This window comes from Hirundo rustica, chromosome 9, assembly GCF_015227805.2.
Source record: "Hirundo rustica isolate bHirRus1 chromosome 9, bHirRus1.pri.v3, whole genome shotgun sequence".
In the NCBI taxonomy this organism is placed as follows: domain Eukaryota; kingdom Metazoa; phylum Chordata; class Aves; order Passeriformes; family Hirundinidae; genus Hirundo; species Hirundo rustica.
The window spans coordinates 30828633-30856223 of record NC_053458.1 but is presented as its reverse complement, the minus strand read 5'-3'; the positions used below and the strand labels follow the sequence as shown (position 1 = coordinate 30856223).

Below are 27591 nucleotides of genomic sequence, written 5' to 3'. Positions count from 1 at the left end.
AGTAAACATTGGTTTTCCTGTGTCACGGCTCTGAGTGGCATCATCAGGTTTTATATTTTTTCTCCTGCCTTTTGCTCAAGCCCTCAGTCCCCAGCAAGAGCTAACAGGATGGCATTACTACCTGTGGCTGCATTTTCTTGGCAGCAATTGGAGGTGCATTGGTCCCGGAGGATGGAGACCTCCCTCTCCAGCATCTCAATCCTGCTCAGCAGCTCCTGCAGGGATGGGAGGGAGGTGGAGCACTTGCAGGCCTGCTTGGGCATGTTTATCCTGTGGGTGAAGGTGACCTGGCTCTCGCTGTCGGAGGTCTGCTCCGTGTACTCTGCCAGACGGTCGTCTTCTGAACTCACCTCCTCGGCCGAAGACTTGAACATGGATGAGCAGCAGCTGTCCAGCGGGATGTTGATGTTGTAGATGTGGTGGAAGACCATGGGCTGCTCTTTGATAGGTGGGCTGCAGTTGGCAAGGCCACCTGCCTCATCCACCGCTGTCCTCTCAGCCGGCTCTGTTGTCATCTCCAGCCGGCACTCAAAAGGCTTGAGGACAGCGCCCAGCAGAAGCAAGTTGAAGCTGATGACTACATTCCTCAGGACGGGGTTTTCACCATCAGTCCCCATTTTCCTGGGAGAAGGAAGAGCCTTCCAAGCCAGTCTTGGTCAGCCAAGAGTGGGGAGGACCTGGGAAGACAGAAGCAAAAGAGCATGGTTGGTGTTAACCTCGAAACTATGCTCAGCATAGAGAGGCAGATCCTTTTTAGCAGTCATCTAGACACATGTGGGGCTGACATGACCCACATGCAGTTCTGCTGGCTTTGGTGGAGCCTAAATCAACCCTGAATGGAACCCACAGCTGGTGGGAAGACCTTGTCCTAGCCCCTGAGCAGTGACAAAGACAGATTCTTGTTGCTGCTTTTTTGTTTAGGAAACAATTGACCCGGTACTATTAAAGTACCAAATACTCATCTCTGGGCCACTTGCCACACCTTACTTTGCCCCCTTCTGCCAGTGCCACAACCTTGAGCAATTGCTGTCTCTTGCTTCTAATGGCCCTCCTGCTCTGGAGCTCCTCTCCAGCTCCCTGGGGAACATCCCTGCCTCCCTCATTACCCTGCTGCTGAATTAAAATATATGTTTGCTGGTTTCTCTCCAACAACACCTGGAACTCCGTTGGTAGGCTCTCCTTATTTTTCCCCTGGTTTTAGGAAAAGCGAGAAAAATGGAAATAACTCTGCAGTGGGGTGACTCTGATTATGCTCACAGAAGACAGGCTCTGTAAGAGGCAATTTGGGCTGCATTCTCAGACCCTGACTCCCTCAAGTCCTCCTCTGCCTTTTGGGCTCTCTGCTGGCTCCTGGGTGGCCCTGGCTGACCCACGGAGAGACTCCTTGTCCGTGCATAATGGGGCAGCCGTGACCGGGGAAGGCCCAGGGACTAATGAACACAGGCTGCCTTTGATTGACTCGTTGGTGTTCGAATCTCAGCATTCCCTCCTTGGCCTCTCACTTGGCTTTTTGTGTGTGCTCAGAGTGGAAGTAATTGTGGCCGTGAGCCAGCTGCTCCGAGCCAGGCCAGTGCTTCAAAGGAAAACTCCTTGCAGGATTACAGGATCAGCTTAAACACGGGGAAATGAAATCCTTCCTCTCCCCCTCTTTGGATCCAACCTGCCTCAAGAGCGAGGTCAGAGCCCGTTTGTGAGCGTGGCTGGATGGGGGAGAAGGGTTCCGTGTGGGAGATGGATGGTGAATAAAGCAGGGTGAGCAGATACACACGGCGATTGCTCGCTAATGACAGTGAGCAGGGTGGGTGGGTAGTTAACGACTCTGCAACCCATAGACTGAAAGCCATTCATTTGCTGGTAGGAGCTGCCACGCTTATTGTTCTGAATCTCTTTATCCAGACATTCATTACAGCTGCCCAGCTCTCCGTTCTGAGTGGCAAGTCACAGTTCTGAGTGGCGAGTCACGGCATTCCCCTCCTGCCCCCTAGGCAGGGCACGATGCTGAGGGAGTGCTGGCATCCCTGGGGTTCCATGCTGTGAAAATTCCTCATCATATCACTGGTTGGGCTCTTAATCATGGAATGGTGAAAAGTCACTGCGGTTCAGGCTGACCCCGGCTCAAACCAAGCTGAATCCACAGGGCAGGTGGATGCTCCTTGGTGTCCTCCAACCCAGAGCAGGCCAGACATCCCTGTTAATCCTCAGTTTCTTCCCAGAGGCTTGGGCTGACAGCTCTGAAGCCCTGCCAAATTTGTGAATGCATTCCTGAGCTCTGTCATCTCCATTCCCTATCTGGTCCGCCTCTGTCTCCTGCTCCTTGTGTCAACACTATGCTTTTCCCTAAAGGGCCCATCATGGTGAGCTCAACCAGGGTGGGCTGGGAGAGCTCTGGGGCTGCATGAGCAGTCTGGCAGCTTGAGTTGTGTCTACCTGGGAAGAGAATTTACATGAACATTCCTCCTTTGGGTTCCCCATTTTCCTGTGCTCCCGTTGCTTCCCAACCCAGCTCACAATGAAGTGATTGAAATGTTAAAAACCATGGACTGGGGGAACAGATCCAGGACTGTATACTGTTTCTCCCTCCTTCACAAGGAAAAGAAGCCCATTTCTGTGTCATTTAATGTGTAAAATTGGTTCCATTAGAGCAAATTTACCTAGGATGCTTTTAGTCTTATTTTAAAATTACTTTGTTGTCCCCAAGTTCGGATAAAACTCCCAGCTGGTGGCCTTCTTGATGGCTTTAATCCCTTCATCCCTAGAGGTGGCCTTGGAAAACTTCCCATCCAGGGCAGTGAAGGCAGCTTTGAGCCCGTCACTTTCCTGGTGTTTGATGTCAATGTCCTTCACTTTCTGCTGGACTGGGACAATGCCTGTCCATCCCGGAATGGCCTCTGTGTAACCAGGACAGGACAGCTGATCTCCAGTTGCCTATGGCACAGCACAAGCTTCTATATTTTACCAGAACCGGTTACCTTTGGTTTGTTTTGCTCTTCCCCCCCCCCCCCCCCCCCCCCCGCCCCTACAATCCCCCTGAAACATGGGTGTTTGAATTAAAGTTTAAATTAAAGAGTTACTACGGTTAATTATGAAGTTTGGCAGGCACTGAGCTTTTGGCTCCAAAGCATTTCAACTTTGGGGAGCTGTGAAAGAACCAATCTGCTGTAATTTCTCTGTAGTGTTCAATAAAAAATACAGACAATATAAAACTGAGAAAAATATTTGAGGGTTTTGCCAAACATATACCAGAGCAAAGCTCTCTCTTTCCCTTCCCATCAACCTTTCTCCATCCAGGATTTGTGCCTTATGGGCCAGCAAAGGAAGAAATATAAAAACCCTATTAGATCCACAGTGCATCCACCCTAATTATCTATTTTCAGTTATTTTTACATTTTGCTGATGAGCTGTATCTCTGTGAGCAGCTTTGTGAGAGTGAATGCAAAAGGGAACTTGTGAGTGTGGATGCTGGGAGCAGCTGTGCTGAGAAAGTCATTAATGGTGTGGCAGTGGTTTGGGGGGCTGGGAGGAACAGCTTCCCCCCAAAATGCAGCACCGGGTTCCCCAGCAGCATCTGCAGCCCTGTTTTTATAACTTAGCAATGTGAATGTAGCAAATGCAAACCAAGCTTTTGCAGGATGGGTGCAGAGACGTGAGATCTGCACAATGAGTATGATATTTTGTCCGTGGCATTTTGTGGGGATAGTTTAATGTTTGGATGGTCCAACAATATTTCTATTTTCGTGGCAGTTTTGATGAATTGCTTTGGTTAAAAAAAGGTCAAATGTTGCCTGGGAAGATGCTTGAGAAAGGAAAATATTTGTTTCTTCAGCCACATATTGTGTAATAAAATATTTTTGAAGTCACTAAAGATGTGAAAAATGAAGTGAACTTTTTTTTTTTTTGAGTGAGAAGGCTTTTAATCCACCCAGAAAATATAGAGATGGATATGTGTGTACGTTTATTGTATTCCCTTTTTCTGAACACCAGGTAAACCCCAAGCCCTGCTGTTTGGTGCAGGTGACCAACTGGAAAATCAGATCTATTTGGAGTTCAGGCCTGTGCTCATCCTTGATGCTGACCAACAAACCACCACGAAACAGAGTTTGCTGCCTGCTTCCTCGACATGGCAGAAGCAAGCAAGTATTTGCTAACCCCCAGCAGTCCCTGAACCGTGTGATTAGAGCTGAGATGTGTTCCCTGCTGGAGCACAACTGGCAGGAGCCAGACCTCTGTGATGGATTTGTTCCCACTGCTGTTAATGGTGGGAGTGACCCCGGGGTATGGTGATGCGGGAAGCCTCCCAGTGTATTATTTCGACTTTTATGTTGAAAAGTGTCTTGCAGGTTTTCCATAAGCCAAAACCACCTGCTGATGGATGGTTTTCAAGGCTGCCAAAACCCCCCTGGAGATAACCAAGTGCTTTAGTGCAGATGGTGCCCATTCCAGGTTATGGCAAGATGCAGCCCATGCAGCTTTCCTCTTGGGTTCATCGGGAAGGAAATTCGGCTCCATGGTATCCCTGGCTGGTCTCCCAGCCTTAGACTTTTCATTCCAAGGTGATCACACAGCTGGAAAACTGACATGGATTGCATTGCCAGCTCTGAATCCCAAGTCTGGAGTTCTTTGGGGTCTCCAAAGTGAGGCTGCTGTACTCTCTGCTTTAGGGCAACTCATCATTCCCATCCATCAGCATCATTATTGCCTTGACATTGAAATCTCCCCTGGGTGCTGTGTCCTTCAGCCATGGCAGGTGAGGATGTGCACAAGTAGGGCACACATTGTCAAGCACTGGCACCCAGGGAAGAGGTGAATCACCATCTTGGAGGATTTTAGTAAAACTTGTATATATGGCACCTGGGGACATGGTGGGCTTGGCAGTGCCAAATTAATGGTGTGACCTTGATCTTAGAGGTCTTTTCCAGCCCAAATTACTCTCGGATTCTCAGACCCTATGATGTGTGCCTTGCTTTTGCTTTGCTTTGTGATTCAGCAAGACACTCTTGTGATTTTCCTGTTCCACTGGAAAGAACTTGCGTTGCAGTAGCTGCTAACGAAGAAATAGTGGAAATAATTGGGTCAGCTCCTCAGCAGCTGAAACTGCTGCAAATTTGGTGTCACAAGACTGGTCTGAACCAGTAGGATCCTACTGAGCAGATACAGAGATGCAGCATGTCCTGCAGACCAATTTCCTCCTGCAGCTTTCTGAGGGGAAACATCACTGGTTCCCAGTTATTACTGATCTATTGATGTGTAATTTGTCTGTTTAAAAAGGTTTCATTGCATTAATTCCAGAGGGAGAGTGGAGGTCTTTGCTGTGTGAAAGCAAATAAAGCCTTCTCCCTGATCAACTCCTTCTGCACCCTCTGCTTAACTGCAATCCTTATCACCCCTCTAAACGCAGCCTGTTGCAGGATTTTGGGGAAGTTAAAGGAGGTGGAAAGCTTAGAGGAGCAAACCATCCATTTTAACAGTGGTTGCTTGAAGGCCAGATCCTGTCGACTCATAGGGCTGGAGCTGAGGACCAACAAGGAAACCTGCTCCATGCCAGAGAAACTCAGCTGAGTGTTTCCATTTCCATTCCATGCAGTCACCAAGCAGCCCTCAGAGAGGGAATGATTTTCACCCTGCTGACCAATTACATGTTTAAGGATGAAATACTTCGATGCTTTTACCAGTTTTCGCTAACTATATGAAGATGAAGCTTACATTATGAAATTGAGCACCCCCCTTGGTCTTCTTTGCAAAGCAGTCACAGAAGAAAATTTTGCACTGAGCAAAAATTCTGTTAGCAGTGAGCTTGGTCTGGCTGCTGCCTGTCCCTCTCGGCTGTTGTCAGCCCCAGCGCTCCATGGGCGATGCTGGGATGCAGCACAGGCTGCAAACAGGTGTGGCACAGGATAGCTCGTGGTTAAAGGCTTTCCTCTATTCTCCAACACAAATATGAAGACCTGTAAACACCCATAGTGTCCAGTGTCCTGCAGGAAGGTGACCCATTCCCCTCTGGGTCCATGTGTAACACCCTGGTCCAGCGGTGCCTGAAATCCCAGCTCCTGATGGGAGTTGCTACCTGCTCCATACCAACTAATTACGTTAGCTCTTCCATATCAACTTGTGAGGCTGGGCATGTGTTTTGAGTTGTGACAGGTGGGTGTTTGGTAGTCTGGCCCTCTGAGCACTAAGATCTGGTGTCTGTTGGAGATGGCCTCAGCTGCCCCATTGCCAGGACAGCCCTGTCCTTCGGGACTTCCTGTCTGTGAAAAGTCGTCACATCCTGCACTTCACACCATATATTTATTCGCACAGAACTGTGAAATAAATCCCCCCTCAGCAGGCCTGCATGTTGCAGAAGGGTTTATTTCATCCTTACGTGGTATCTCTGGGAGTTAAAGGAGTTTAACCAGGGAGAGCTGGGAACAGAGGCTGGGATAGCTCCTACTGCTGTTCCCACCAACACCCCATTTTCTCATAACAGTGCTTCTGGGGTCATCACTCCTGCCCTGTGCCTGGGGAGAATTTGATATTCTGAGGAAAGATTTTGGGATGGGGACAGACCTTTCAAACTGCTAGCCTTCAGTGCTAAAGCTCTGCACTGTGTTCCCAAGCCCCATGATGTCCCTGTCCCTGTCCCTGTCCCTGTCCTCGAGCTCCAATGAAGATGCTTAGAAGCTGTAAATGAGAAATTAACTGCAGTTATGGAGCATCACAGGGCATAAATACCTTCTAAATCCTCTTTAATTACATAGTAGCACTTAATTATATGGCAACAAGAATGTAAGCACAAAAATAAATATGATTTCAGTTTTATCTTCAGCAGAGGCACTGGTAATTAATTTTGGAGGGTAATGTAGGACCCACGTGGTGTGGATTCCGCTAACACAGTACTGCAAAGTTGCTGCTGCCCAGGAGAGACAAATCTTTCTTCCTCTCCAACAGCCAAGACTTAGTCACTTCTTCTCACTCCCTACTCTGTCATCCCTCTATCTGTCTGTCTGCATGAGGATGCGCAGGCAGAGACTTGCAGATGTCAGGATAAGGCAGGACCGGTCAGTGTAGTATCCACTCATCCTCCTCCATGGAGAAAGCCACGAGAGCCTCCGTGGCTCATTCATCCTGCCTGGGTTACGCTGTGAACTCACGTCCCGTAACCTGCTGCTGGGATTTGGATCATCTCAGCCACGGGCACGGGGCTTTTTTCCCCATTTGCTCCCAGCATTCCACTTGGGTGCCAGCAGCAATTCTTTGTGCTCATCTGGCTGGTGCTTGGCTGTCATGTTGCATTAGAGGCTGCAAATCAATCCAGACCTCCTCAGGGCTTAGCTTGGGATGCTCCTCCGCCAAAACGCTGCCACCCATTACCCCCAGCACGGATTGAGCATAGGCCCTGGTGGAGATAAAGGGGTGTGCAATGAAGCACAAAGTCACGTTGAACGACTGGGGTGCACCTTAACCTCTGTCACCCCGAATAACCACCCTGACCACATCGAAATGGAGAACAGTGCTGCGGACCAGCAGAGGAAAACCTCCACTATTTCCCTAGTTCTTTTAGCCGTAATTAGTGCATTGCAGCATGTTCCCCTGGGAACTCTGAGCAGAAGCACACAGGAACTCGGTTTGCTTTCAGTAAAAGCAAACCCACCTGCTGAAGTCAAATAAGCACGGTTTTTAACTTGCTCTTCGGTTTGCTAAGTCATTTATGCCCTCACCCAAAGTCAAGGGGATGGAAAAGGAATGTTCAATCATTTTTGCATTAATTTTCCCTTCACCTGTAATCTTACACCACAGAGATGAAGCAGAGCTGATGTGATCACAGTTGAGTATGCTGTGGCTTTCCCCCACCTGCTTTATAAGCCCCATACTGGAAAAAAATCAGATTTCTCTATCTTTTTATTGTATTACTCAAACTAAACGGCATGTTACAGCTGATTTGCATGCACATGCAACCTGGCAGGTAGCAGCAGGCATCGTGCTGTTTGAACCTTCTGATAATTCGTATTTTCTACTCACCTTCCCATCATAATTTCCCTGGAATGTAAAGAGCAGCAGCAGCAAACTTGTGGAACAGATTTGAGGCTGGAACAAAGCTGCCACGTTGAAACTGGATGGAGAATGATTTTCTTTGGGCAAAGCTTGTTCTAGGCCCCTTTGGGACCTGCAGGTTCTCCTCAGGAGGGGAACAATCTTTAGTCAGTGACCACAAGGAGCCTGCAAAGATTTTCTATCATGTCCCATTGAAAAGACAATCAAAGAGAGCGTGAGCAAGCTGGAGCAGAGAAATGAATCATAGTCCTGCCGCAAAGACTTTATTTGATAAATAATGTAAATGGAGTTTAAAGTAATAACTGCTTTCTTCCCATCAGGCAGCTGGGCTGGGTTTGGATATATTCCTCCTCCCAGGCAGTGTGACAGACTGTTTTGTCAGACAGGTTAATCAGGGGCTTTTCTCACCACTGGCCAGCCACACGTGTGGGTATGGAGAGGAGGTGGCATTCCCAGACATGGCAGGAGGAAAGAATTATGCTGGGGGTGCACATTTGGGAGATCTCCTGACATTAATGTGTGCCATGGATGTATGGCTGAGAGGAGGTGTATGGCCCGGGGTCTGCACGTGGGTCCCAGCTGCCCCAACACCAGGATGCTGCACGCTGACCTGCCTGCCAGCCCTGGTCCAGCCCGGTGCTGGAGAGGTGCCTTCCCCATCCCAGGACCAAGGCCTTCATCCCACCACTGAAATAATTGGTTTTGTCTTCAAGCATGCTCTCCAAAGAGTACATGGCATCTCCCACAGGTGGTCCCCTCAGGAAAGACAGGACCTTGGAGATGACCAGCTAAATCACCTCTGGTTATCCATGAAGAGCGCTGAAGCAAGGATTATCCTTTGTGATCCCATGCTGCTGGTACAACAACATGAAGTGAAGTGCTCCTCTCACCTTCCCTGCCCAGTTTTCCTCCCCTTAGCCTGTAACACCCATCACAGTGGGACAAGCCGCACTATGGGCTAGCCCTTGTCCTGCTTCTTGTGACATCTCAAGACTTGGAGATGGAAAAATGGGGGCTGAAAGTCAGTCTCTTTAGGAAGCAACTCTCTTGGTTTTGGGCTTCTGATGAATGCAAGAGGGGATAGGGGAGGAGAGAGGGGGACTGTGAGGGGACTGTGACCACTCCTGAGCCTCAGAGATCCTGGTGACTCCAGGATTTCCTAACCTGCAAGAGCCTGTCTGGCTTGAGGTAGCAAGAGGGACTCACAGGTGTAGGACAGAGCTGCTCTGGGCTTTTAGAGCTGGGGTCATGTACAATAAGTTATGCTGTGGGTGTGCAGTCCAAATCCCAGATTTCCTTGGGTTTTGTCTTCCTGCCAGCTGGGATTGCCTCCGTGGACATGTCTGGGTCTGAGGAGCTGGCTGGGCACCTGCATGGAGCCTCTCGTGCCACTAGAAGAATTTAAAATGGCTTTAATCAAGGCACACCAGAGAAAATACTCCTTAGTCATTTTTATAGCAGGCCTTGAAGGCTTCAGCTGTGATTTGGTTAAAAATAGATTTGTTTCTGTTGGACTTTGCCAGAAAACCTGGGCTACCATATTAATGAAGGTAAGTGGGAAAACCCATATCTCTCCCCATTTTAACATCCCTGTGGAAGAACAGAAAATAGCCTCAGCACTTTTACTGCAGAGATAAAAAAGATCCTTGGGAAGGGAAAATAGCTGCAGTCAATGTGGGCTTGCAGCAGCTCAAGATTGGAGTTAGGTTCGGGTTTTATTGCCCTACAGTAGGCAAGTGCCTCATCAAGGAGTGGATATAAATGCATACCATAATTTCATGGAGCCGGTGCAGGGAGTGAGAGCTTAGAAGCCAGCCCACTGCTTTGCCATGTATTTTAAGTGAGAGCTTGGTTTTGCTCACTTTATTTCTCCAACTAGCATTATAAGTGTTGGTTACAAACTTAGTTCACAGTTAAAATCAATTTTAAGGCTGTTTTAATGCTGAAGAACTCCATGGGGATCTAAGACTCAGGTTGAGGGAGACCTCTTTCATCCTGTGACAGTGATGTCCTTCCACAAACGGGTCAAAATTCATCTTTGGATTGACTCCTGTGGTTCTGTGTCCCAGAATTCTGGCTCAGCACCTTGCATTTCCAAGACTTTTATAATTTCTAAGCCAAAATTAACCAGAGTGAGTTGAAATACACTTTCCTGCCTGCCTTTGCTCTCCTCCTTCATTTCTGATCAAAGAATAGATAAATAGTGACAAATAACACGCTGTGGCCATTTGAGTAGGGCTTGCTGATCTGAGAAACGAGATCTCTTCGGCAGCAATTGCAGAAGTGGAAACAGCCAAAAATATTTGCAGTGTTGGAGCTCAGCAATGTAAAATTGAGGTATTACTGGCTGCATCCTATTCCTACAGAAAGTGAGGAGCAAATGTCCCTTGATGCCTTCTGGGAGTGGGACAGCCCTGTCAAATTAGGCCAACTCAACCTGCTAATTGAGGTGGACTTGGCCTGCTTCTCATGCACCTGAAACAGAGCAAGTAGGAGAGTGTTCGAAGGGATTTCATCCGGAGGGAGCTGGACAAGCCCAAGGAGGGGCCCATGGGAACCTCGTGAGGTTCAACAAGGTCAAGAGCAAGGCCTCAAATCTGGGTTGGGGCAACCCCTGCTATCAACACAAGTTGAGGAAAGAAGGGATAGAGAGCCACCCTGGGAAGTTCTTGGAAGTAATGGCAGATGAAGGGCTGGGTACAAGCTGACAGTGGCTATCCACAGCCCCGAAAGGGACTCGAATCCTTGGCAGGCGGTGTGGGCAGTGCGTCAAGGAGGTGATGCACCCCCCTGCTCGATATCCCACCCCTGGGGTGCTGCATCTGGCCCAGGTGTCCTCAGCACAGGAAAGACAAGCTGTTGGAGCAGGTCTAGAGGAGGCCATGAAGAAACTGAGGGCTGGAGCCCCTCTGCTATGCAGACAGGCTGGGGGAACTGGAGGTGTTCAGCCTGCAGAAAAGCAGCCTCCAGGGAGACCTCAGAGCACCTTCCATTGCCTGAAGGGGCATGAAGAGAGCTGGAGAGGGACTTTGGACAGGAGCCAGGAGTGACAGGACAAGGGGGAATGGCTTAAAAACTACAAGAGCACTTTCCTATGAAATAGGGAAGTAACAGCCTACAGAAGAGTGCCATGTGCTGGTGGAAGTTTACTTCTGTGCTGCTGTCAGGGACTGAAATGGTTCATGCCTTAAACATTGTTATGAAGGAGTTTTGCCCATAAACAAAAACTGTATAAAGAAGCTACAACCACAGAAGTCCACCCCTCCCTGAAGATGCCTGACTGGAGCCTTGGACTGTGACTTAAACTGACTAGATAAGATGAAGGGGACACTGTAGTTCCATCATCTCAGGTCTGGGGAGAAGTAAACGAGGCTGAGGGAAAAGAATGCATCCACAGGAAAGCCAGACACGGCAGAAAATCATCCCTGGCTGGGTTTGGGGTGGGGAGAGCACAGCCCACAGAGGCCAGGTTTGCACAGAGTCCCCCCAGCCAAGGGGGGAGGAGGAGGTCTCAGGTGAGTGGTGTAACCTTGGTCAGAGGCACTGAACACCCACCCTCCCTCACACAAACCAGCCCAGCTGTGGGACCCCCAGCCCCAGAAAGGGTTATCCCCACATCCATGGGACATCCACGTGGGAGGCAGCTGAGGGGGTGTCAGAATCCACCAGAGACCCCCCGAAGACTCCCCAGACTCATTCCTAAGGCCTTGCACCACAGGACTGCATGGGATGCAAAGTGCTGCCCCAGAGCCAGAGTCTGCTGCAAGAGATACTGTCAAACAGCCCCCCAGGGAGGTACCTGGGCATTCCCACCTGGCCTGAGATAAATGAACCCATCAGGTTCTCTGCTCTCTGGAGGGCACTCACTACCAGAAGACCAGCTGAAGACGATCATCCAGACACCAGTGGGGTCCACAGAGGAGTGACATTTTCTTTATTCTGTCTCTGCTACTCTCTTTCTGTCCCCCCACCACTTTCCTATTTTTTTTCTTTCCCTCTCTCTCTCATATTTACTACCAAATACAATCCATACTATTGACTTTGGCATATGGTCTAGTTTGCACCTTAATTCAGGCAGAGGCATTTCTAAGAACTTTAAAAATTGGACCATAACAGCTGCCAATCTAATTTTCCACTCTAGATAGATATTTTAGAACTCAAAGGCCTCTTACTGTGGTGGGACTTTCTGTGTAGCACTGTTCTTCCTCAAAGTCCAAAATAATCTACTAAAATGCACATGAGAAAGGAAAACAGACCCCTCAGACACAAGCTTGGCTGGGAGGGTGACAGCGATGACTCCACTGCCAAAATTGTGGAAAAAAATTAGTTTTACAGTCTGGGCTGAAAATTGGGTGGGTTCTCTTCCTATCTTGGCTGGCCTTGCCATGTCTAATGTAGTATTTAACTGGTCTCTAGGAGATACTACCGAGCTTTGATGTCTCTGATTCCTTGTCTTCTTTTATAAGTAGAATACACAGAAAAAAAGTTCTTTCAATGCAGGCCTTGGCTGGAAGATCAACAGCAGTTTGACATGTTATCTTTTCCTAATACTCCGTTTTGTAGGGCTTAGGGAGTATGTGGAGGAAATGTTCTTTTCATGCAGCACATGGACGTGACAAGTTCTGCTGCCGGGTTCTGAGTTTTCATCACAGGTTTCCTCCCCAACTCCTGGAGCCAAAACTCTGTGGCCAGGGGCAGGCAGCAACCAGGACTGCCTGTACTCATCTCAGGCCTCTTCTGACATCCTAAAGCTAGAGCATGGCTGGTGTTTAGCTTCAGTGTCCTGGTGTGCCTCACAGAGGGTCTTTCACTCATTACTGCTCGTAGAGTGCTGCAAGATGCTCTGACAGAAGGTTTTCTGCTTATAAGTAATTTAAATAATTTTCATATATGATTTCTGTTCCCTGGCAGAGAATTGAGTCCGCTTGACACAGGCCTGCCTTGGCTGCTCTGGAGAAACTGAAGAAACACCAAGCGTTATTTTGAAATACCACCTTCTTCTCCCTGTGCTTCTCCTTTCTAAAACTGCTGCAGGTCTGGCAGGTGAGATTGGTGATTAGAGGGGTGATACCAGCCACAGCTAATTAGGCTGTGGATCAAATCCTTTAAGCCTGTGTGCCTCCACTAATTTCTGTGCTCACTTATGTCAGCTGAGGTAGGTCAGGAGCAGAGGGTTGTGGTGCAGGAGGGGTTGGTGATGTTCTGGGCAGGTAGGGTAAGAAGGAGAGGATGGGGGCTGTTTGTTAGTTTGGGGTTTTTTTGTGTTCCAGGAACATCTCAGGTTTGGTGTGGTGGCCTTGGGAAGTTGTCTTTCATAGTGAGCAGAAAAAATGCCAGAGGACTCGCTAGGAATGCTTCTGTGTGCATTAATATGCCATTCGTGTGCTGCCTTCCTGGGAGTCACAGAGGAGGAAATGCATCAATCTTCTGTGGCCTGGGTCTTGTTCTCTGCAGTTCAGATGTGCTTCTGGTGTTGATTTTCTGCTGTCTCATTTTCTACAAAGCTGTGCTGTCTTCTGCATCTCACATTTATATAAAATATCAACATACCTATTCTCTATTTTTCAGATGTGTGGTCAACCCTTGATCTCTGCAAAGCCAGGGTCATTGAAGGACATAGCAGCTAACCATGAAGACAGCCACGTGTTTGGAGAAGATTCAAGCCTTGTCTTTAAATCTTCACGCCCTGAGAAAAATGACATTTAAAAACCAGCATCCAGTCTTAAGCTTCTGGCAGCTGGCTGTCAAGCATGGAAGGCAGAAGGCAGGGGGAGGAAGGTCTTATCACATCATTTGTCTCCCCTCTCCATGTTTCCCCACCAGTGGTTTTGAGGGAGCTCGGTTCATGCCAGGACTTCATGGTGTGCCCAGCTGATGCTGGCTCTGAGCTGCTTTTCTGTCCCCTGTGAGCTGCTTGTGCAGTTCTGAGTGTGCCAATGCCTGTCACTGGCTTTTCTCTCCCTCCAGGGTGGCCTGAGAGCCTTCCTATTTTCCCAAAAATGCGTACCTTGGAGCATACAGACTTTGGCATGGTCTAAACAAGATTTGGGGACAGTAAAATGCTGTTTGCCAAAGTCAGGAGGTACAACTGTCAAGAGGCAACAGCACTGTCCCCATCCAGGGGTGCTGGGGACGTGGAAATTCTGCCCTGAGCACAGAAGGCAAACATAATCCAGATGTCCCTGAGCTTTCTCTGGGTATATTTCCTGGATTATTGCCCTGGGAAGTGATGAGCATGGCTGTAAAAGATGGAAGTAGGAGCTTGCTCTATCTGGATGAAGGTGCTGGACACTGAGACATGGAATGGCTTCCCCTGAGCTGCCATGGTCACTCTGCCTCAACTGATTAAAAACTCAGTCAGACGCTCAACAAAACTCTGTTTATCCTTGCTGGATGTCATGTTTTGCATTTTTGCTATACTTAAACCACAGGATAATGCTCCTGTGCATGATTAAAATACGATAGAGCCCCCACTGAAGCACCTGCCTTTCCAAGGAGCTTAAGAAGTATTTTTGGCAAGCACTCCAGTGACCATTGGATTCCCATGAGTATGTGCAGCCTGAGGCTTTGGTGGTGTGAATATTCTGAAAAAGCCTGGAAACTGATTTATGGCTGGGATGCACAGAGGCTTTGGAGACAGGGGAGAGATGATGGCTTGTTATCTAGAGGTGCTTTGTTGTTGGACCACAGCTGTGGGTGCACCCATGGTGGGCCCACCCATCCTGTAGCAGACGTGCTCGTGGTCTTACCAGTTGCTTCCTGCCACAGGAAAATGCCAGTTTATGTTGAGTTGAGTTTAAAATAAGGGGATTTGCTAATGTTTGAAGTAAAAAGTGTTGGTGCCAATGGGATCCATTCATCCAACAGCTGTGGTGGCTCTGCTGGGTTCACACAGCTCTAGCTGTCTATTTCAGCATGATTCTGTAATCATGTTCTTGTCAACACAGGATCTTCATAGAATCATAGAGTAGTTTGGGCTAAAAGAGACCTTGAAGCATTATCTAATCTGACCCTCCTGCCATGGGCAGGGACACCTTCTGCTAGACCACGCTGCTCAGAGCCCTGGCCAGCTTGGCCTTGGACATTTCTAGGGATAATTCATCCACAGCTTCTAGGGACAACTTGTGCCAGTGCCTCTCCATACTAATTGTGAAAAAACTTCTTTATCTCTAGTCTAGGTCGGGGATTTTTTTTTTTGGCAGGGAGGGGGATAGATGATGGAAACTTGCCTGTGTTTCATATCAGCCTTCCTTGAAACGTGAAAATTTACTTTTTAAAATTGCTATGACAGCAGGAACTTGAATCAAATCTTAAATCTCCATGAAACTGTGTTAGTTGTGAAAGTCCCTGCTTCCTGGGGGTTGGGAGGAAGTACCACAGCTGCTGGAAGGGACCATCAGGTATTGCCAAATGCATGGAAAAATAAGGCCTGGGACCAGGGAGCAAATCTGCTCCTGAGCAGGTCTGTGAGCCCTGCCAAGGGCAATGGAGCATCCTGTGAGCACTGCTCCAGCTCCTGGCTCCAGGCCGGGTCTGCCTGCTGGAGTATGGTGTTGGTTGGCAAAGGCAGATTGGGGCATATCAAATCAGCTCACAAACTTGTATGGAGTTAAACTTTGTGTAGTTTTGGTTGAGAAATGGCCCCAAAGCTTGAGTTTATTTTAAAGGAAATCTCTCAAGCTGTGTTTCAGTAGAACTTGTTTTCTAAGTAATCTTAAACTAAGGGGAAGGAGGAGAAATTACTGCAAAGCCAAATTTTGGTGAGTCTTGGCTTGCTGTTGCCAAATCTGGCTGAAGTGCTGATGCTTACAAAGCAGAGCGACCTTTGTGGAGAGCCAGATGCTGCCTGTGAGCCGAGCTTGCCAGGGGAGAATAAATCTCCCACGTACTCCGCTCCGGAGAGCACAACCGAGCCTGCGAGGAGGAAGCAGCAGCACAAAACCTGAGGGATGCAGGTGAGGATTTCCAGCATGGTGATCACAGCCTTATGCACTGGGCTTGGTTTGGCCTTTTGGATGTTTCCTTTGCTTAGTTTTATCTTTCCACCCTAAAAACGAGGGAGGGAGATGGATCCCTCTGCTGCAGGAGGCAGCTGCCTCTGCTGCACACCCAGCACCTCAGTCCAGAGCCATGCTTCCAACCTCCTGGGCTTTGCCGTCTCCTCTCTCCTTAATCCTGGTGTCTCCTGGGGGGCTCTGGAACAGAGCTGAGGCTAAGAATACTTTTTCCCTTTCTAATTTTATTTTTAGACGCAGCCCTGAGGGTGCAATGTCAGAGCTGCTGGTGTTTGCCTGAAGGCTGACTCAGACTGAGCTGATGCCCAGGTGAAAGAGCTCATGTATCCTATTCAGGTGTTCATCTGCCGTGGGCAATGATGTCCTGCTGCTGGGCTCATCAGCAGTGTTTGGAGAAGACAGCCTCCTTCCCAGCAGTGCACACAGCACATCGCAGTGGGGACAGGTGCTCTGCAGCCCCCGTGCCTCCGCTTCTGCACCACGCGAGGAAAGTCCCATTCCCTGGAGACACGGGTGGCCAAGGGCAGCGTGGAGGCCTTGACTGCACCAAAAGCGGCTTCTGTGGTGTCTGCACTCGGCTCCCATGCAGCACCTGCACCCCTGGGGGTGCTGGCTGGGAGGGAGTCGAGGTCTGTCTGCAGCGCCTGTTCTGCGTTTTTAAGCGAGGAGGCAGCCGAGGAGCATCCCTTGGAGGTGTGTGTGTGTGTGAGTGACTGGGGTGGCTGCTCTGCTGTACTCACACTGAGCAGCTCCGAGCCAGGGAGGACAAACCCAAGAGCCGGGTGTCCCCCAAGATGTGCCACCACACTGCACTTTATGGGGGAACCTGTGATGCTGCAGGGATTTAAAGGCAGCCTCACCTCTGCAGGAAGCCTCCTTTGTATCAGAGAACCCCCTTCCTCCTTCTCCTCCTAGGATTAAGTTAAGGGTGAGGAGGATAAGGTGTTTTTACTCCCATTTTTTGAAATGTATACAGGTAAAGTTTTGCCCAGTTCTTTCTTAGTGACGATTTTAGAAAGCAAGTTGTATCTCTCACTGCTTGGACACCAAACCCCCTCTGTTTGAACAAGCCCTGAACTGGAAACTCTGCATTTGGGTTCAGTCCAAAGCTGGGTCCCAGTAAGCTCTTGACTGTGACGTACCTGATTTTAATTCCAAACTAAATGACCATGGATGCCAGGAGTGGAGAGTCCAACTCTCAAATCCTCACTTAAATTAAGAAGTAAGAAGAAACCATAACTTCAGGGAAATGTATCTTGAGTGATGTTTCCTGGCCTCTTTTACCCCCTGGAGAGCAATAGATCTTAATAGAAAATGGCTTTCTTGCTGGTTCTTGTGGCTCATACTCTATGAAAGAGCAAGAATAATTCTCCCTGCCCGAAGAAAACCTGCACTGGATGGCTAAAAACACTATTAGAAAGAGCTGTGAAGTCCTGCAGGTTTCAGGGTAATTCCATTATCTGCACTGCTTTGCATCCTGTAGGATTTTCCCACAGGGTATGGTTTCTCAGGCAGCTTTAGCTGTGTACACCAGCAGCCAGGCATCTACAAAAGCCAAAATAACATCATTTCTTCTCCTGAATAATGGGCATTTTACCTCTCTTTCTATTTTCTTCTCTATTTCAGAAGCACCCTGAGGTTATGCCCAGATGTTAATGCCTTCATACATTTGGGTTTTCTACTCTCCTGCCACACTTCAAGGTTGTCTAATCCCTTGATGGCAGCAGGATGTGTCCCTGTGACAAAGGGGGAGGATGTGGATGATCTGGTCCCACTGCTGCAGACACCCCAGTGCCTCTGGGTCCCAGCACAGCACCTCACACACAAGCCTTGCACCCAGATGTGCATTCCTGGCTTATCACAGAGCCTGGAAGGGCTTTGGCAGATGCCTGGGCATTCTGAAGACACAAGACTGGGAACTTAGAAGCAGGTGGCAGAGAGCAATAGGAGAGTTCAGTTGTTGCTCGTGGGGTTTCCCTTAGCTAGGAAGGAAAGTCCTGCTCTCAGTCTCCCTCTGGCAGCCAGCACCAGGTCACACGAATTTCTTTTCTCCTCAGCCTCGTCCTCAGCAGGGATTGTGTCGCTCATGCACAGACTGGTGGGAGCCCTCAACCCTGGGTGTTTCTCAGTGTGGATAATATTGCTGCAGCACGCACAGACTGGCTGAGCAGAGAGATCTGTGAGAGAGCAGTCTCCAAACAGCTTAAATGCTTTATTCTGGGGCTGTTGGACAAGCCATTGATGCTTTCCAGCTCTGTGTGCTGGTGCCTTCCCATACACTACATGGATTTTTCATACTTTTTCTCTGCTCTAGATTTGTTCAGGTGTTTCTCTTACATCAGGTAGTGTAAGCAGCTCTTTTTCAAAATAACCAGCAAATATCCTGATCTATTGAAATCCTTGTACAAACTCCTGCTGATCTCCCTGGCCTTGCCTGTATTGGTGCTAAGGGACGTTTTCCTGGTACAAACCTCGCAAGTAACAGCATGTGAAAGCTGACTATTACAGCTTCTCTTTGAAGCTTCTGTGATTTCTATTACGTGACAGCGCTCACAAAGTTTCCAACTCGTTACTTATCAGGGCTGGAGCCTCTGGTGATGACAAAAATGGGAGGTTTTTCTACAAACTTCCTCAGGCAGCCACAGCAGGTTGGTCATTAAGGGCTCTGTGCACAAGTTCATCCTGAAGTTGAGCAGAGCTTCACTTCCAATTTCCCCTGCTATCCTTCACCCTTGTTCTGTGTTCCCTTTGGGAGACCTGTTGTAGTGAATTTTTTTATTCCCCCCTATATCTAACAGAGTTTGATTTGGCAACTGTCCAGGAGAGAAAGGACTTGCAATTGCTTTGTCCTTTGGTGATTTAGGTTATTGCAGCTTCATGGTTTGCTGTTGGGAAAGCGATTAAGAGAAAAAAGTCCCATCTGTGACTGAAAATGGACTTTTAGTGATAAAAAATGTCCCTGGGTTATCTCTGAGGCTGCTGCAATCTCCAGCATTCTTCTTTTTCCGTTTTTTCTCATCTTTAATATTTTTTTTCTGTTAGGTCTACCATTTATTTCCCAGGTCCTTTGCATTTGAAGGATATTTCTTCTCCCTTTCTGCTTGGACGTGTGCAGATGGTACTTTAGGCAAATTAAATGCTGTGTGTTGGAAACAGGGGCAGAATCCAAACGTTTTGAGGAGCTCTGGGTCAAATGTGCTGAGAGGTGGCTGCAGACAGGTTGAGCTGAGGACCAGAGACACTTGATATTTATGGGGTATCCTGCTGGTGAGGGAGGTGGGGATCACCCTAGTAGGAAAAAGGAAAGGAAAAGGACCCTGGTCCTGCTGGCAAGCTGCCAAAGTAAGGAAATGCCACTTTATCCACAGGAGGACAGAAGAAATGCCAAAAATGGCAGGTGGTGAGGTCAGAAAAGGAGGAGAAAGCAAAATAGCACCATGACATCTGTACACATGTGGCTGAGCATTGGCAAAATAAAAAATAAAAATAAAATGGTGTAGACAGTACCTTGCTTGCACAGACTAGGGCTTAAATAGCATTACAGGGATTTGGCAGGATGAACAGAAGTTGCTGGGAAAGGGCAAGCGAGGAATGAAGGAGAGCACTGTACCAAGAACGAGGGGTGTTTGTCCTGTAGGTTAGCAAGGGGCTGGGAACTTCAGTGTGGGCAACTTAAAAGGGGTGAGACTGGAAGGGAGAGACCTCACGTGAGTTAAGAGGAGTAGATGGGTGGATGTGAGTGACCCTTAAAGCCCAGAGTACCTCCAGCTTGGTGGTAAATGGCATCTTAAACTCCGTGAGGAGTGATACAGCAGGACAGAGCTGTTCAGTTCCCTGGGTGTGTTAGTGCAACAGCTCCTCTCTAACGGTGATGAGGGCTGCTGGAAAAGCTGCTATTTTGAGCTTGATTTGGGATAATAGAGCAGAACTGGCTGAAAGAAGTGGAAGGTGATTTCAGGAAATGTCATGAAATGGTGGAGCCAAGAATGCCATGAGAAAGGGAGTGAAAACAGCAGAGGGAGGATAATGGGCTGCAAAACTCCCCGGGAATCAGGCAGCAACCCCTGGGAAGGTAATGCAAGGGCTCAGGGAGCACAGGGAAGTTGGCAATTACCTAATGTGACTGCGTTAGGGGCACCACATCCCAAGGAACAAGAGGAAGATGATGCAGGGATTTGATGGACCTCAGACACAGAGAAGAGCTGCAGAAAAGAGGATGGTGCCAGAGACCTGGCAACGGGACCAAGGGGCAGAGGCTGCACAGCTACAAGCTGGAGATGAGAAGGTGCAGAACAAGCTCCACTGGGTGCCCATTTTAAAGCTGGGCAAAACCCTTTTGTAAATGCACAGGGAGGAGGAGAGCTGGGGAAAGCCCCGGCGTGTTGCTCAAATGAAGGGATTCATTGTGGACTTCGCTTCAGCCTTCCCTTGCACCCAGCTAATTAGAACTGGATGATTAAGCAGGGCAGGGGTCCAACTTGAACAGAGAGCAGAAGACCTGCCAGGGTGTTTAGAGCAGTCAGGTGTGCTGGCATTAACAGGACGTGCTGAATTCCCCCTTGGGTGTACTTCCAGAGAGAATCCAACCTTGGAAGCGTTCAGGGTTTTTCCAATATTGCGGGGCGGGCTGGGAGCTGCGCTGGGGCAGCTTCAAGAGTTAAAGGCTTCAAAACGAGCAGTGCGAGAAGATGTTTGATTAAGAAATCAATCTGTAAGAACCTGGAGGATAATGAGGTTGGAAAGTGACACCTGGCATGGGTTTGTCAGGGGCAAGCGGAGTGAAATGAATGTCATTTTCTCCTCTGACAGGAGAACCAGGCTCATGGATGGGGGAGAGGTGCTGGATGGGACAGGACTGGGCGGGTGGAGTGTGCCAAGCAGCCTTGGCAGTGTGACCTGCTCTGCAGGGGGGGCTGGGGACCTTGAGCTCAGCTTTGGGGGGAGGTGAAGAGCTGCCTCATCACACAGGATTTCAAACAGCTGCCTCAGTGCATGATGTCATCACCTGCTTTCTGAGTTGTCCCCTTATGCTGTTAGTGCCTATGCTGCTGCAGGATGTTGTGCTCGCTTTTGCGTAGCTCTGTCCTTCCTCGTTCTTTCCTGTGGTCGTCAAATAGTCCCCATCATCGTCAGCTCTGCTGGAGTGGCTCTTCATCCCTGTCTTTGTGGTGGGCTGCCCTTACTGGGGGGTGAGGCCATCAGTAGCTGCTTCCCCCATCTCTGCCTCTTCGGTTCAAGACTCTGAAAGGCAACCCGGCCCTTAAGCGAACATTGCAGGACTTGCCCAGGTCATTTGTCACCGTGCTTTTTATTGTCTCCTCCTCTCTGAACCTCATGCTACAGCACAGCATCCCTCCTCCCCGGGCTCTGCACCTCCACTTTGCATCTCTGGGGACAGCGGTCCTGCCGTGCTCATGGCGTGCCTACGTTTGTCTTAAGGATTGACCCTTCAGTTATTATTAGACTCGTGGTCACCTCCAGCGCAGCCTGTCATGATGAATCAGAAACAGAATCTTCTCTGCATCATAGTCCTCCTTAAACCGACCATCCCCTTCTACCTGCTGCAGTCATCGCCTCATTATAACTCCATTACCTTTAACAACAACCCCATTACCATCCATTATCTTTCTTATCATCTCCTTTACAAGGCTGTTATTTGCACCTCCTCCTTTACAGCCATCCCCTCTTCAATTACGATTCCATTATCTTTATTACCACCCCATTACAGCCATAATTATTCCCATTACAATTTTGAGAACTGCATCTCCATCCAGACAAGTCGGTGTCTCCAGCAGCCCTATCCCCAGCTTCTCTTGCTCCATGTTCCTCATTGCTTTCCTCCAGCCTCCCTGCATTCCTAACTATCCCCATACCAATGGTTGTATTCTAATTATTTTTCATTATGGTTTTATAGTCTTTTGCTGTTATTGCTTCCCTTATCAGCCATTCTCATCTCCCTGAGGTATCATAGCTGCGGTGGGTACTGGGGTGGGAGCTGAGGCTCGGGTCAGTGATATTATTCTGATCTGCACCAGCCCTGAGCAGGTAATTACAGCCCATCCTGTCCTCTGCAGTTCCAGCACTTAATCTCCATTGCGGCCCTAATTACTGATGTTATCTGTCTGTTATCCTTCAGCCCATCTCCCTTGCAGCTTCCCAGGCATGACCATCTCCTCCAGCCACTGGTGCCTCCTGCCTGGGCAGAGGAGCAGCCCTGACCCTGCCTGATTTTCCATCCCTGGCACTGGACAACGGCTCTAGGGATTTTCCCCCCTTTTAAATTAAAATAATATCTGCGTGATATTAGCAAAAATGGTTTTGTCACAAGGATTCATAAATTCTCCCAGTGCAACACTAAGTGTCACGTCCCAGAGAGGTTGTGGAGTCTCTTTTCCCTGGAGAAATTCCAAAGACATTGGGACACATCCTGAGTAAGGTGCTCCTGCTCGAGCAGGGAGGTTGGACAAGATGACTCCAGTGCTCCCTTCTAACCTGAACCGTTCTGGGATCCCGCTGGTGTTGCTGTCACCATGGTTTCAGCTGCGTACCCCCCAAGAGCTGCCAGACCTGCCTCTGCTCCGTTCATACCTCTTTCATCTTCCAGAAGCCACACTGGGGCCTCAGGAGCAGCCCTCGGAAGCTTCTTCATCAGCACTACGAGGCGAGAAAAGGCTTCTTGACTGGCATGGAGTGGGTTGCGCCCTTTAGGGTGCCAGGGAGGAGTTGGGTACTGCACTATATCCTGATCCAGCAGAGGACAAGAGCCTGACAGAGGGTCCAGTGCCCACGCTCCTCGAGAGGACATTGAGGGATTGGGGTGGTTACAGAGAGAGTCACAAAACTTCTCGGGGATGGGGAAACCGCCGGCTTTGGAGAGCTCGGTCTGCTTCGTTTATCACGAAGATTGAGAGGTGACTTCATGGCTTCCTGCAAGAACTGTCACGGCAGGGAAATACTAAAGGAGGTACTAAAGAGCCCTTTACAGCGGGAAAGGCAGCACGGGAGCGATGGCTGCGACCTGAGGCAGGCAAATTTGGATGACTGATGCAGCGTGCGGGTTTCAGTGAAGGCCATGCCCATCTCCAGTGGCTCCAGGAGACGGCGAGGTGGGTGCGATATTCCTCACATCCCTGAGCCCTGTGGGCAGAGAAGCTGGTAGCAGCTTGCAGGTAATTAACAGTTCTGGTGTAAGAGGGGATGTAGCTCATGTTGGAACGCCCCTGGGTTGTTTCCCACAATCGATAGGCTTCATAAATAATGTATCCCCCAGGGGGAAAAGCTACCTTGCGCTTATCAGATTTTGTACTTGTTTGGCTTAGCGATGCTAAGAGGGAATAGGGCTCGGAGGGAGAAACGGGAGCTATAAATAAGCACAGGGGAGCGTAGGTACAGGCCCAGGCAGGAGGCTCGGGCTGGGTGACCCCCGTGCTGTGCAGCTCCCCCACAGACACCCCCGGGGAGCTCTGGAATGGAAAAGCCGATTGGAAGCGAATGAAGGGAGAGCGAGCTGCCGTGCAGGGCTGTAAACAGCTCCCAGCACCACACTGTGCCCCCCTGCAAAATCTGGGGGAATTTTTCCTAATTCTAGCTCGGTTAAGGGCGACCAAAGGAAGGGAGACAAAGCACTTAGCATCACTTTCCTATTATTTCTTTGCTTCACTGCCTGTCAGGGCACCCGACGGAGCTGAGCTCGCTGCAAAGCACGGGGCAGTGCCCTCCGTGAGGGGCGCGGGGCACTATTGCTCTGCCATTCCCACGGGGATTTGGGAAGAGCATTTAAACACCCAGCCATGGCCTCTCCACACCTCAGTGACAGCCTGGGAAAGGCTGAATGTAACACGGGACAGCAGGAAATGTAAGCTCTTTAGGGATCAAGGGAAAACATTTGACTGAAAAATTGGGAAGCAGCACGAGGATGGAGACTGGTCCTTCTGGCTTTTGGGTTTGACCCATACCCACAGTTTTCCTCTTAAAAAGCGTAGACTGGGATTTCCTGAGAGAGCAGATGCAAGAGCTGCTTCTGTACTGTGACCTGACGCCTGCACTTTGGGTTTTATACTAAATAAAAGGAGCGAGGAGCTGGCAAGAAGCAGACAGCGTGGTGGGAAACAACTTTGGGATTAAAATAACACCCTCGGTAAGCCCTGGCTAGCAGGTTTGTGCTGCCCAGGCTGCTCACTGCACAGCTGGAGCCAGAACATCTGGGAGGGTTTATAAATTAAAAGGAAACACAGGTTTCCTTGTTGTAAAACACAGTTATGATGGGCAGTAGAGCACAGAGGTTCTTACGAGCTCCAACGAGATGGAAATTTTTGGCGAGGTCAGTAAATAATTCTGGGGTTGGAGCGTGGTAGCGCAATCTTCCACAGAGCTCCCTAGGAGGGGCTGATCCTGGTGCTTGTTAGCCCACGTTCCCTAAGAGCAGACTGCAAATAATCCATCACCTCCGGCCTGGGACCCGGCCCGGGCAGAAAAGCTTTTTGCACCCATCCACTGCAATCGCAGAGAGCAGCCAGGGGCTGGGGGCAGGAGCAGGGGCAGGAGCAGGAGCAGCGCTGCTGGGCTGAGCGGGGAGCGCCCAGGGGAGTCTTTAACTGCAGCTCCATTACAGCAGCGATACAGAGCCGAGGGGATCATTTATTTACTGTCTCCACACAGAGCTTCACTCCTCGCAAGAGCGGCCCCAGGCAGGTGCTGGGGACATCTCCCTGCTCTTCCCCTGCCCGGGGCTTTGCTGACAGGCGCTGTTCTGCGTGTGCCCGGCCTAGGAACGCCGTGTACAGCTCTGAGGCGATGAATATCTGCTCAGCGGGGGCTGGGTGTGCTCCCTTCTGCCCCGGCAGTGCTCTCGGAGCTGGGACGGGTACTCACTGGTCCCCACTGGCTCCAAAGCTTTGCTCTGGAGCCTGGCTGCTGGACCACTCAGCTGCTTCGTGGTTTCAATTTCACCTTTTGTGGGGCTGGCACCATCTTCTGATCTAATTTTGCTCCAACCCGTAACCTTAGCACGCCCAAGCCTGGCTCACTCCGAGGAGCTGCTGCGCTGGGAGCGGCATTGCTCTGCAGGGACTGGAAGCCCCCATGGGTGCTCTCCATCGCCGTTCCTCAAAGCAATCCCGTGCTGATGAGGTGAGGCTTGTTAAAGCTTTCCAGCCCCCGCCAAGGGAGCCCGAGCCCAGATGGTCTGAGCAGATTACTGCTGCCTCCTGGGCCATCCATCCCAGGCACTTTGGCAGGCCTGAATTTCCTCCAAATGACAAAATGACAAAAATAAATAAAATCTCTCAGCATTAAATACTGAAAAAGCCGTGTACACAATGAAAACAAATATATGGTTAAATAACCTCTCTAACAGTATTTCTATAAAATACCTCTCTAAATAATGGCAAGTGAAAGGCTCGCTCCGTCCTGATTAACCTCAGCTGGGGAAGATTGTCTGTATCAAATCACTGCCGTCAGCTGATTAAAAATGAATTAAACTGAATGGAAAACAAGTCCCAAAACATCCCTTCTCCTTTCCAGTTCAGGGGCAAAATAAAAATAGCAATAGACCCCCAAGACTCCAGAGCAAGAGCAGCACTAGGTCACCCCAGCCTGAGGATGAAGCAGGTGCCAGGGACCTGGGATGGGGTGAGACAGCCTGACCATGGTCACTCCATGGAGAGGTTGCAGGACCAGGTGTAAGAGTCATAAGGGATAAAGGGGGTGCTGATACAGATTCATTAAAACAACCTAAGTGAGCCATCCAGTCCTTCGCCTCCTGAACAGAGCCTTTTGTTTGTTTGTTTGTTTTAAGATTAGGGTCAGCTAAAGTGACTTTTTAACATCTCTCTCATTTTTAACAAGTCCAGCAGAACCTTGGGGTCAATAGATCCAAAGGAAAACCCGATGTCCCAAACCTCAAATGTCAGCCAGATAAAACCCAATAAGACCTTGCTCCAGTCCTGAAAGCCAATAGATGATCTTTCATGCAGCAAAATCCCACGCCAGTGCGTTTCCAAAGAAAACATTCCCAGCAGTATTACTGGTGAGCACTGAGAGGGGAACAGTGAGCAAACTTTGTGTTTGATACACTGAACCAACAACCTCTTTCCTTATTTTCCCAAGGAAAAGTCTCTGAATAACAGAAAGGCCTCTAATGTGTCTTCTCCCACTTATTTTTTGGTTGTTCCCATTTTCTCAAGTATTTTCTTGCCTAGAAATTGTTGGGTCCTATCAACACCCAGCTGGTGCTCCAACGTCCTTCCTGTCTTGGGAGTGGCCAAGAGGCATCCCAGGCTGGAGCAGTGAAGGGGAAAGGTCCCAAAATGCTGGGGGCAAGAGGGTGCATCCTCCACTGAAGTTCTGCTGCTTTGTCCCCGTGCTCCCCTGCATGAGCTGGACAGGGAGTTTCGGGTCTCGGCGTGGGACTGCCGGTGACATTCACACCACCAGCACTTCTTGGACACAAACCCAGCATGTTAGGAAGGACAGTCTAGTTACTAACTCTAAGAGGAGTGTATCACACAGTTCATTTTATTCTTTGCCTTTCACTGTGTGCCTTTGATATCATAAAGAAGAATAATTGACAACCAATGGGACCTGCCATCCTGACACTTTAATGACAGCCTATTTTGAGACGCCAGAACTGCAACTCAGTGGTTCTAGAAGCAGTTAAAACTCTTGTAAGAACTACTCTTTGTCCAAGTGGTTGTAAAAACTTGTCTCCAGTGATAAGGGGAGCATGACTGCTGCCAGGTGCTTTGGGGCATGGGTGTCCCTGCAGTGTCCTGTCCCCAGAACGAGGCGATTGTCCCTGATCCCCACCAGCTTCTGACCCTGTGGCATGTGTGGAGACCTGATGGCTGTGTGGGAGAGCAAAGAATCATCGAGGTGGGGTTTTTGTCCACCCCAGACATGCAGTAAAAAGTGCATTTAACCCCCTAACCAGTGGCAGGGAGAGAGGGGAGTAAGCCAAGAGCAAAGCTGGGCAGGGAGAAACTGTGGCAGCAGAGATTGCTCCTCCACGGGATGTCAAAAATGCCTCTGTGCTTGAGGGGAGATTTTCTGCTTTTTCACTCTGCCCTTGTCCAGCTTTCCAACACCAGGATATCCCTGCATTTTCTCCACCCTAAACCCAGCAGAAACCCCCATTATGAGTGCTAATAGGAGCAGCGTGCTATGCATGCATGCATATACATTCTGGAGTATCTTTTCGGTGTGCAGCCTGCCAGGGGCCCATTAAGGGTGGGCAGCATGGGGGGGCAGGGTTGGTGCCTGCCTGGAGCCAGGAATTAGCACCGACACGCCTCTCACTTGGTTTCAAATAGCTCTTGCCACTCGGGCCATAAAATGAGTGTCTGAGCAGATAGCTGGGGAAATAGGAAGCTGTATAAAGCAGCTCAGTGCTTGGTGGGGGAACTGAGGTGAGTTGCATTCGGGACATGCTGGGGTTTGTTTGTATTTCTTTGCCCTCCAGAGTCACTGAGTGGCCGGGCACGACACTACCACCTCCCCACCACAGCACTCCCCGACCCTCAGCTCCCTGGTAGAGCTCTCGTTCTGC

At 49.4% G+C, this 27591-nt stretch overlaps 1 protein-coding gene and 1 long non-coding RNA gene across 8 annotated transcripts in view; one reads left to right on the top strand and one right to left on the bottom strand.

Moving 5' to 3' along the window:
- Positions 1–27591, bottom strand: part of TNR (tenascin R) — a 74163-nt gene that overhangs the window by 32082 nt on the left and 14490 nt on the right. For all 3 annotated transcript variants that reach the window (XR_005702271.2, XM_040073651.2, XM_040073652.2), the window contains exon 2: positions 122–677. Coding sequence is in view for 2 of the 3 variants with exons in the window: in XM_040073651.2 (XP_039929585.1) it covers positions 122–617 (496 nt within the window). In the remaining variant the exon portion in view is untranslated. The remainder of the gene's footprint in view (positions 1–121; positions 678–27591) is intronic.
- On the top strand, positions 11812–25322 carry LOC120756885 (uncharacterized). 5 transcript variants are annotated; one of them, XR_005702274.2, is made up of 4 exons: positions 11812–11936; positions 12943–13074; positions 13600–15986; positions 16281–25322. It is a non-coding gene; the product is annotated as an uncharacterized LOC120756885 (long non-coding RNA). The 5 variants fall into 5 exon arrangements; XR_005702277.2 differs by lacking the exon at positions 11812–11936 and adding an exon at positions 12126–12383; XR_005702273.2 differs by lacking the exons at positions 11812–11936; positions 12943–13074 and adding an exon at positions 13102–13186.